Genomic DNA, 9,731 nt, shown 5'->3' with positions numbered 1-9,731 from the left:
TGGCGGACTTCAGCAGCCAGTGTTTACCATGGAGAAGTGTGTTTTTACTGGAAACAACACATGTGGAAGCCAGGATTACATAGTTGCACCACATTTCTTGCAGCTGTGGACGTTAAATTAAAATAAAGTCTGCATTTCTGTTTTTCTCTTTCAAGTTTGGAGCTGTTTGACATTTTGGGAAGCACGCACTTTCTTGCTGAGAGTTAAATGAGAAGATCGATACCAGTCTTAGACATATGTAAACTTCTCATCTAACATTTGGCATGAAAGTGTATTCCCCCAAACTTTTCCTTAAAGAAAGGACAGTAGAGGAATGGGTTTTTCATTGTTTATTGATGTTAATTTCTCAGGTTACACCAGGCTAGACATTATAGGAGACTACAAGGCTGGCAAAATGAAATAATCTCTTAAAAGAATACAGCTGAAGATTGAGTTTTTTATGTTAATGAAAAATCACTTGTGATTCTTGTCGTTAAAATACATTAATGGTGAAGGGATGCCTGAGATTAAACCAGTGGTTCTCAACCAGTGAGTCATTTTAAAGATGTGTGGAATAATACAACCCAGTTTTTACTTTTATAAAAGGTGCCAGCACCTCTATGCATCTTTTATTGCAGAAGTACTGGTATTTTGAATTATGATAATCCAATATATGTTTTGGAAAAATAACAATCTTGTATTTTTTTTAGGAGATGTACAAAAAACTGTGAAATGAAGGCAGAAATCATTGATTTCTTTGGAGCTTACTCTCGACTGGACTATGTTTTTCCTGTTTTTATTGTGACCACAAGGAATGCTGCAAATGACACATCACCAGATTACTTTTGACCCCATATGTGATCGTTTCATGCGACGAACTGTGACTTATAAACCAGAATTTGGTCCTGATGCAAAACCAGCTGAGAACCACTGGTTTAAAGCTCCTTTTTAGAATAGCAGGCAGAGCGGCGTTGCAGCAAGAGTGCGTACATTGAAAGCAGCTATGACCATGCGCAGTCTATGATGGGATACATGCAATCAAACGATGTTGAACTGGCAGACGGAGGCCTTCTCCTCGCGACAGTTCTCGTCAAACCACTTCCCTCGGGAGGCCACGGACAGGACGGCGCAGTCGTGGGACTGGCCGCCGTCCGGCTGAGGTGACCGGGAGTTGGACGTGTCCCAGTTTTTATATGTAATGCTGGAGCCTGTCTGGTCCGCCCAGGTGCCCTCGGTCACCATGTCGTTGATGCCAAGCCAGACCTGCTCGTCTGGGCCGATGCTCTGGCGAACGTAGTCTCTGAGCTGGTCGTTCCCATCGCTGGATGTGGGCGTGCCGAGGACACCGCCCATGTTGTTACAGTCCTCGCTGGCAGCGTGATAGCGTTTTCTCACAGTGTCGGCCAAGAAACACTTGTCATGGATCTTTACGCCTTTCAAACAGACTGGAGAGAGAGAAAAAGGGAGCAGATGGTTAGATGGACCCAAACTGTGATTCATTTTTCATTTGGAGATAAAAACAGGTATCCTGCTATCTCTGAGATCTGTCCTTTGGTGATAATACAAGTAGTCCTGTGGTATTTTGGGGACATGAGCAACATGGTGGAAAAACATGCTTGTTTCTGTAATGGAAGATTTTTGGATTTGAAGGAACAACTGGATATCATTGTGTCCTCCAGAACAAGAGGTCAGACAGGGGTTCACCATGTGCTCTCCAGATTCACGCTTGCAGCTGCAAAGACTCCACATGTATCCCATCTGAATCTATTTTTAGGAGAAGCAAACCTCAGACTGTTCACTCCAACTTGAACACTGTAGTCATGTCATGCTATCAATACATCCAGTTCATCTTGCTCGCAGACACTTCAGCAGGTAGAGGTTTACCCGTGCAGGGACTTAAAGAGAACCTATTATGCTTATTTTCAGGTTCATACTTGTATTTTGGGTTTCTACTAGAACATGTTTACATGCTTTATTGTTAAAAAAACACTTTACTTTTCTCATACAGGGTGTGCTGTAGCACCTCTTTTTACCCTCTGTCCTAAACGCTGTGTTTGAGCTCCTGCAAACCCCCTCCCTAAAAGCCCACTCTGTTGTGATTGGTCAACCGAACCAAACTCTTCGGACTCCTCTCCAGCTCCGCTCTAACTAGCTTTGTTTGAGGGCGTGCCAAACTAGCCGCTAGGCAGGTATGCCAGGCAAATATGTTACTTGGTGACATCACCACGTTACGGAAGAAAAGGTGGGACTTCAAGCGAGGCGTTTCAGGCAGTTCAGGAGCAGTGTTTCTGTGGGGAGAGTAACTAACTCCCTTTGGCATGGACTTTGGGTTTTGTAACTTTGCAGAGCATAATAGGTCCTCTTTAAACCTGGTTAATCTGCAAGTCTAATTTTAGAATTTTTGTCGCCTTGCCCCCAGGCTTTCTGTGTTCTCCAAAATCAGGCCATGTCTCTAAGGGTGACCTTTGCTGCCTGGGACCCTCAGTTTTGAAAATCCAAACTCTGCATGCTCTTTTAAATCTCTTTCTTCAAATTAAATTTCTCTATCCCTTAAAGGAACAGTGTGTAGCATTTAGGGGGATCTAGTGGCAGAAATGGAACACAATAAAATAAATAGAAATGAATTTTTCATTTGGTTGCAATCTGCAACCTCCAGAGACAACCACCAGAACAACACAACATGCCTTTAACTGATGTTGTAATTTTTTTTTATAATTCTATCTCTTTTTTTTCTTTTAGGCAGTGGGATTTATTTACTTTTTATTTTATGTTTTATATTATTTACTTGTTTGACTGTAAAGCTCTTTTTAACTTTGTTTTTGGAATATATTATTTATAACAAGTTATTATTATTATTAAGACGGGATTTTGACAAATGGCCCCTCTACAAAACAGGGCCATAAGATTACATAATAATGAGGACCTGCCTCAGTTTATTATGTACTTTAGCGTTGCAAACAGTAAACCTGGGGCTTTTAGTGGTAGTTTGCACATTTTGCCCGGTTTAGTAATAAAGCCTTAGTCTGAACCCAGACTCCATCAAGTCCTGGTGTTCGGGCACTTTTCTTTTTATGGGAATTATTTGTATTCCTTCATTATCATAAACAAGATCAAACTTGTGATCTAGCTGTTACTTGTCTGCAGGGCTTGTCGTTCCTTCAGTAGGTTGAGCTCCTGGACGATGTCGTTGATCTGTTTCTGTAGCCCCTCGATGGCAGCATCCTTGGCTGTGTCTGATTCCAACAACACCAGAGACACAAGGAAATTCACATCAGGTGTGTATGTGTTGCATGTATTTGAATAATCTCTTGTTTCAAAGAGATTTGATCATAAAGAAAACCTGCTGTTTAAAGAAAACATTCTATTTGATATTGGTAACCCAAACATCTCACAACACAAATATGATATTCTAATAATTTGTAATCCTTCCTACAGATGTAGCTGCATCCATCTACCTTTTTTTGCTGGCTTCTTCCTCGGTGGAGTCTGCTGAAATGAGCAGTTCACCATTAATAGCACTCCCAGCAGCACACACACTCCTTTGAACTCCATGGTGAGACCTGTTGAATGAGGCTGCTCCAACGTGGATGCTCGCAATTTATCCGCCTCTCTCCCTCTCTCCTCTTCCTCCTCTCTCCTCTTTCTCACACCCTCCCTCTCATCTCTCCAAACAGGGAAAAATACTGCAGTCCAAAACTGCCATTTGCAGGAATAACAATCTGACCTCAGGAGCATTAAAGGACGGCGTCTCATCTGGCTCCAGACGCTTTTACGTGGAGGGCCAGTACAAACCAGAGCCAGGCCTGGAAAGCAGGTGGAGGGACTGGCAGACGGTGTGAAGCAGTGATGACGTAAACCCTGTGCAGCTTTCATCAAAGTATATGAAAAAGAAATAAACAAACCTTGACTCATGTGTTGCATAAATGCTTGAATAACTAGTTTATATCTTGGCTCAAAGGCTAGTTTAAACCTGAAAAAAAGAGATGGAATAAGACTTTCTAGGCCAAAAGGTGTTTTGGAAGTCTTTAGGTATGGCCTCATTTGGAAAAATCTAAATATTTCCAGGTGTTTTTGGCAGTAGAGTGGCACTGAAATGGCAATGAAAAAACTCATTAATCATAACTCGTGAATTCTCTTGTGCAGCTTTGAAATACCTGTTGAGGTGCTTGCAATGCTATTCCTTATTTTTTGTTCTGTATCATTTCATGAACCATCCTGTGCATACGTTTTCTTGTTTCAGAATCTGCAGGGAGAGCTCTGTCCATAAATAGGAGTTTGTTTTGGACCCGTCTGCTCTCAGCCAGTGCACACACCCTTCAAACAGTCTGAGGGAAGAGTGGAAGTGATCCAGAGTCACATCTGGTCTCTCTGTAGCGCTGACACGTGGCAGAAACAAAAGGACACAGAGAGGCTGCACATCTGTCCTGACGGTAGTGTTGATTTCAGAGTATTGCATATCATCTTTGTTTTAAGGGGAGACACAGGTGAATACATTTTAACTAGTCGATATCACCATGAAACGTCCCCAGCTGATTTCTTACATTAAGGCAATATTCTATGTTTAAATTATGAAAATTATGCATTATCTTATATATATGTGCTACTTTCCAGAACAGAAATCTGAACATTGGATAAAACCAGGTTCAAAATTCTTGTTTCATTTTCTTTGACATATTAGAATCAAAAGTTTTTACAGTTTGGATATTTCTTTTTATCACTCCATGAATCAGAAAATACTGTCAACAACCATAACAAAAGTCAATTTTCGCCATTTTTTTAGGAATAAAATGTTGTATAAATCAGGCTGTGAATGATATATGAACAACCCCCTGGGAAACTGGGAAGTTTGGTGGATCTAAGTGCTGCTGAAGTGGAGATTTCTGTCTGAGAAAAAACTCACTTTGAGAAATCAGCCCTTAAAGATATGGATTGTAAAATTCCAAACATTTTACAAGACACTACAGGTGAATTGGGTAAAAAAATCAAAAACTAATAGACAATTATTTGTTGTATTACATGTTTTCTGAAATTTGATGTTTAAATATGCAAATGAAAAGGTAAGGTCTTCACACTACTCTTACCTTTTTCTTTACTGACGCTGTTCTGATAGCCTCGCACCTATGATATATGCGCATAATTAATCTTCTTCAGGTCGTTAATATGCAAATGAGGCATCATCTAATGCTAACTTTTGGTGAATTTAGGAGAAATCTATAGATGCAAATAGACAAAGTAGTAAAATAAACACCTAAATGTGTATTCTGGATGTTTTCATTCCACTAGTCTGAAAGAAGACATGTTATGGAAGCAAAATAGCCCAAAATCGATATTTGTAAGTTGTAAGTTATTTGTGTAAAATATTCCGCTCAGAAACATTATTTGATGGACCTTCTTGATTTTGTGTGAGTCCCTCTGTAATATCCTTGGCATACTTTATTATTTTTATCATAAATGTTTCTAAAATAGTAATTAAAAAAGTATATCTGTACACCAACACCATATAACAGTGTATCTAAATTTAAGCACAAAGACAAGAAGGTTGTACAAATTAAAAGTTTTATTAGAAAATTCTGTAAACATGTACATACACACTGTAGATAGACACAGTAGTTGATGTTAACCAAGGAAGCCAACTTTCTGTCGCGTCTTTCCCAAACTCTCCTCCTGCTGCAGCAGCTTCATGAGCGGAGCATGAAGGGCCTTCCCGACCCGTTTACCTGCCTGAAGACGACAAAATATGTAAGTACCTTTCTACCGTGCAGCACTTATTCATACATAATCACATTCTAAATCTGGAGGAGGCCAGATGGCCCGAGGAGGAGGAGGAGGAGGGCTGGCTGGACTCACCTCTGTCATTTCAAAGATACTCTCTGGATCCAGGCTGCCTCCGCCCACCTTCCTCGTGCAGGTGACTGTGCCCTTGTGTGTGACAGAGATGATCAGGCTCGCCACGGAGCAGGCCTTCTCCTGCAGCGTCGCGTCCACTACGTGCCTGTGGCCCACCTGTAAGAAAAACAGACGATGTCAAGGTCACTGTTTGTGTGTGTGTGTGTGTGTGTGTGTGTGTGTGTGTGTGTGTGTGGTGAGCTTACCTTGCACAATGTCACTATACAAGGAACGTTTTCTACGTTGAGTCTCATGCAATCGTACGGGTCATCTGACAGCTCGATCTCCTTCCCTCCTTCCTCATCAGCCAATATGCGCACTCTGGGAATTCTGTCAATAAGGCAATCAGAAGACTATCGATAAGCTTTCATTTGACTGAATAAGAATTAGACATGACAGCTGTAAGAGATCATAGGAATACCAGTACAACATATTACTTACTTTGTGTTGAAGAGAGCTGCCTTGATAGCTACCGAGATGGCATCGTACAGGTTTCCATCACACTGGAGGAGCTGTGGAAACATGTCAGTGTGAGATTTTACCTCAGTGAAGACCATGGAACAAAATATACACAGATGAAATAAGCTGTTTTTATGTGCTCTGATTTATTCCTCCTATGAAACACAGGAATGCTTTGTCCTCTGCTTTACACGGTTTATCAAACAGTATCTTACACGCAAAGATGGGTTATCATACAAGTAGGAATAGAAACTGAAGTACAGCAGCAAAATATATTGAAAATATTTTGGTGAACTCTACATACGTTTACTACAAAAGTGTGTCAATTTGAGCAAAACTCCAAACGGGAGTATGCTTGAAACGAAGGCACGCCTGGCCAATCGCTGCACAAAGTTGGCTCAAATGTTGCATTTCCATTTCGTAAAGACATTATCGGATGCGACCACTCACCAGCACATCCACATAGAGGACCCAGCAGTGTTCCCCTGCACTGATGCAGAGGCTCTTCAGGTCCACGCTGTGTTTGTTGTTGAAGACTTTGTAGAGCGTGTTGCTCAGCTCCGTCCCCAGCTCCTCACCTCCTCTGCCCTCAAACTCAGGAGTTGCATTGGCTGAACTAATGATTAGAAGGAGAAAACAAGACAGTAAACATGTGCGGTAACAGAAAATCTATCAGTCTGTGTCAGCGGGAACTGGCTGACACTACCACCTTTCTCCACACACATACAGGTACAGTAATATGATAATATTTTCTTTGGTAAATCCATAATCTCTGGGATGTGTTGCAAATGCATCTCACAGGGAACAGATTATACAACACTACCTCCTAGTGGCAGGGTATCCATCCAAACACTACCAAAAACACTTTACCTATTGCTAAGAAAAAATGTAGACACAGCCAGTGTGTGGTTATTTATAGACACTTTTTCATGTGATTTTCACAAAATAAAATGATATATACCACAATATAGTTTTTTTGTTTTTATTACCATATCATCTCCTAAAAGATGGAAAGTAGAATGTCTTCATTACTGATTGGTTTAGTGGCCAAATCTATAAAAATAAATAAATCTGAGTTTACCTGCTTTACTCATGACAACATGCACCACACCTACCAGTCAACGAAGAACTCCAAGTAGCCTTCACTTGGTACCATGGGTCTTGGTTTTCCAATGTCAGCTTTAATCCCAACTAGAACTGCTGTGTGCCCCTGAAAGAGAGACAGAACAGAAGATATTAGAAAATAACAAATCATCAATTAGTCAACGATGAATCAATGAAGATTATGGGGATCAAAAACCACCCTACCCTCCAGATGCTTTATGAGCAGTCTGTCATCAGACAGGCACAGAAAATTGTGTCAGACCCAACTCACATCTTACATCAGGAGTACCAACTTTTACCTTCCGGCAGGAAATATAGAGTCCCATGGAGCAGATTGAACCGTTACAAACATTCGTTCTTGCCGATGTCCATTAAACTTCTCAACAACTCGTAACATAAAGCTATCATAAGGACAGTGCAATATGGTTAGACGGTGCAATATGATAAATTGGGACATCTGTTGCATCTGTGAAATATTGGGCTATTGTCTGTGCAATATGGGCAAGACGGTAGACGGTGCAGTGCATTACCGTGGTGCAATACCTGCCATGGTGTGTTTGATAGTATGTGCCATTATGTACGTGGACTATGTATGTGTTGAAACATCTGTTTCTGTGGAACTGTTTCCCTGTCTTGTGTGGAATCGTTTATTATTGTTGTTGATGCTGTTTTAATTTAGTGTTTGTAACTGCAGTTGGACGGAGTCCAGGAAAGATTTCCCCACTGGGACATTAAAGGTATATCTTATCTTAACCTTCCTGAGAAATGACATTCAGTGAAGAAGATAGCAGACATTAGCTGGCTCAGATATGGCTCATGAGTAGGAGTACGTGCAGTTGGAAGTGTTGACAGGTGACTGAGGGTGCACAGATGAGAAGCTTTAGAGCATAAACAGAAACTGAGCCAGCATGGAGAGCTGCTGCTGCTGTAAATATGTAATATTATTATTATTAATACATTACCAGTGTGACTTTGGCAGATCCGTCTGTGTTGGACACCACATCAGTCTCTATCTCCATGTGTCTGTAGTCCTCACAGCCTCTTCCGTCCACTCTCAAGTCATCCTGATTTAAAGAATAAAACATGTCAACAACACTTCAGACTCAGTTAGCTCATGCTAATGCTAGCTAGCTTTCTATCTGTTATAGAGCAAAAATCTCCATCGTGACATTTATAGAGATATCTTTAACCAACCAAGAGGTTGAAGGTTGAAGCGTAGTTGTTATAAACTCACCCGTATACCGTGTAAGATGTAGACTTTCTCAGCCTCGCTCACTTGAACTGTTGCCATGATGTAAAGAAACACTGCTGCTAGCATGTGTGTGTGTCGCTTTTCTTCTGACGTCATCAACAGACGACGCCGTTTGTTTTGAGTTTTGTTTTTTTTAATTGATAAATGTACATTACAGTATGTCATCATACAGAACAGTCCACAACTACAAGGGAACAGACAAGCCTGGGAATTGTCGTACAGTACATACGAGTGTGGATGAAGAGAGAGAAAAACAACAAAACAAAAAACAAAAACAAAAACAAAAGTAAGGGAATGTGTGAATAGTGCTAATAGTGCTATAGAGGTTCTCTGTAAGGTTAAGGTCCTCAAATAACTTTTTTTTTTATTGAACAAATAAAAAAAAATCGGAGATTTCCAGAACAAAGTCAAAACTTCACAAGAAAAATGTCGTAATATTCCAAAAATAAAGTCATAACTTTACGAGAATTTTTTTTTAATATTACAAGAAAAAAGTCATTACTTCACGTGAAAAAAGTCGTAATATTACGAGAATAAAGTTATAACTTTACGAGAAAAAAGTCTTAATATTACGAGAATAAAGTCATAATTTCACAAGAAAAAAGTCTTAATATTGCGAGAAAAAAGTCATAACTTTACGAGTAAAAGTCGTAATATTACAAGAAAAAAGCCATAACTTTACGAGAAAAAAGTCTTAATATTACGAGAATAAAGTCATATATTCACAAGTAAAAAGTTGTGATATTACGAGAGTAAAGTCATAACTTTACGAGAAAAAAGTCGTAATATTACAAGAAAAAAGTCATATCTTCACAAGAAAAAAGTCATAATATTACGAGAATTTTTTTTTAATATTACAAGAAAAAAGTCATAACTTCACGAGAAAAAAGTCGGAATATTACGAGAAAAAAGCCATAACTTTACGAGAAAAAAGTCTTAATATTACGAGAATAAAGTCATATATTCACAAGTAAAAAGTTGTGATATTACGAGAGTAAAGTCATAACTTTACGAGAAAAAAGTCGTAATATTACAAGAAAAAAGTCATATC

At 39.7% G+C, this 9,731-nt stretch overlaps 2 protein-coding genes across 3 annotated transcripts; both read right to left on the bottom strand.

The window, feature by feature from the left end:
* Positions 1-314: 314 nt before the first annotated feature.
* On the bottom strand, positions 315-3,730 carry LOC119502791 (tetranectin-like). Of its 2 annotated transcripts, none has more exons than XM_037793997.1 (3): positions 3,435-3,730; positions 3,114-3,212; positions 315-1,424 (listed from the first exon to the last, which is right to left on the bottom strand). In XM_037793997.1, the coding sequence occupies exons 1-3, from the start codon at positions 3,712-3,714 to the stop codon at positions 1,018-1,020; spliced, it is 786 nt and encodes a 261-aa protein (XP_037649925.1). In that variant the 5' UTR covers positions 3,715-3,730; the 3' UTR covers positions 315-1,017. The 2 variants fall into 2 exon arrangements, with proteins under 2 accessions (XP_037649925.1, XP_037649924.1); XM_037793996.1 differs by having other exon boundaries at positions 3,114-3,227; positions 3,435-3,715.
* Positions 3,731-5,518: 1,788 nt separating this feature from the next.
* Positions 5,519-8,810, bottom strand: exosc7 (exosome component 7). Its single transcript, XM_037793991.1, has 8 exons — positions 8,663-8,810; positions 8,391-8,492; positions 7,440-7,534; positions 6,775-6,940; positions 6,307-6,377; positions 6,072-6,195; positions 5,827-5,982; positions 5,519-5,700 (listed from the first exon to the last, which is right to left on the bottom strand). The coding sequence occupies exons 1-8, from the start codon at positions 8,774-8,776 to the stop codon at positions 5,596-5,598; spliced, it is 933 nt and encodes a 310-aa protein (XP_037649919.1). The 5' UTR covers positions 8,777-8,810; the 3' UTR covers positions 5,519-5,595.
* Between the last annotated feature and the right edge of the window lie 921 nt (positions 8,811-9,731).

Source organism: Sebastes umbrosus, chromosome 15 (assembly GCF_015220745.1).
Source record: "Sebastes umbrosus isolate fSebUmb1 chromosome 15, fSebUmb1.pri, whole genome shotgun sequence".
NCBI lineage: Eukaryota > Metazoa > Chordata > Actinopteri > Perciformes > Sebastidae > Sebastes > Sebastes umbrosus.
The sequence above is the reverse complement of the archived record's forward strand: the minus strand, read 5'-3'. Positions and strand labels throughout refer to the sequence as shown.

What these genes read in the sequence shown, in the direction of transcription:
- exosc7 (XM_037793991.1), bottom strand. Translation starts at nt 8,776, where the DNA reads ATGACGTCAGAAGAAAAGCGACACACACACATGCTAGCAGCAGTGTTT. An exon ending in TCCTCTATGTGGATGTGCTG is followed by an intron (nt 6,378 to 6,774) that starts GTGAGTGGTCGC and finishes ATGTTTCCACAG; the next exon opens with CTCCTCCAGTGTGATGGAAA. An exon ending in GTATCTTTGAAATGACAGAG is followed by an intron (nt 5,701 to 5,826) that starts GTGAGTCCAGCC and finishes TGTCGTCTTCAG; the next exon opens with GCAGGTAAACGGGTCGGGAA.
- LOC119502791 (XM_037793996.1), bottom strand. Translation starts at nt 3,714, where the DNA reads ATGCTCCTGAGGTCAGATTGTTATTCCTGCAAATGGCAGTTTTGGACT. An exon ending in GAAGAAGCCAGCAAAAAAAG is followed by an intron (nt 3,228 to 3,434) that starts GTAGATGGATGC and finishes TTGTGTCTCTGG; the next exon opens with TGTTGTTGGAATCAGACACA. An exon ending in ACGACAAGCCCTGCAGACAA is followed by an intron (nt 1,425 to 3,113) that starts GTAACAGCTAGA and finishes CTCTCTCTCCAG; the next exon opens with TCTGTTTGAAAGGCGTAAAG.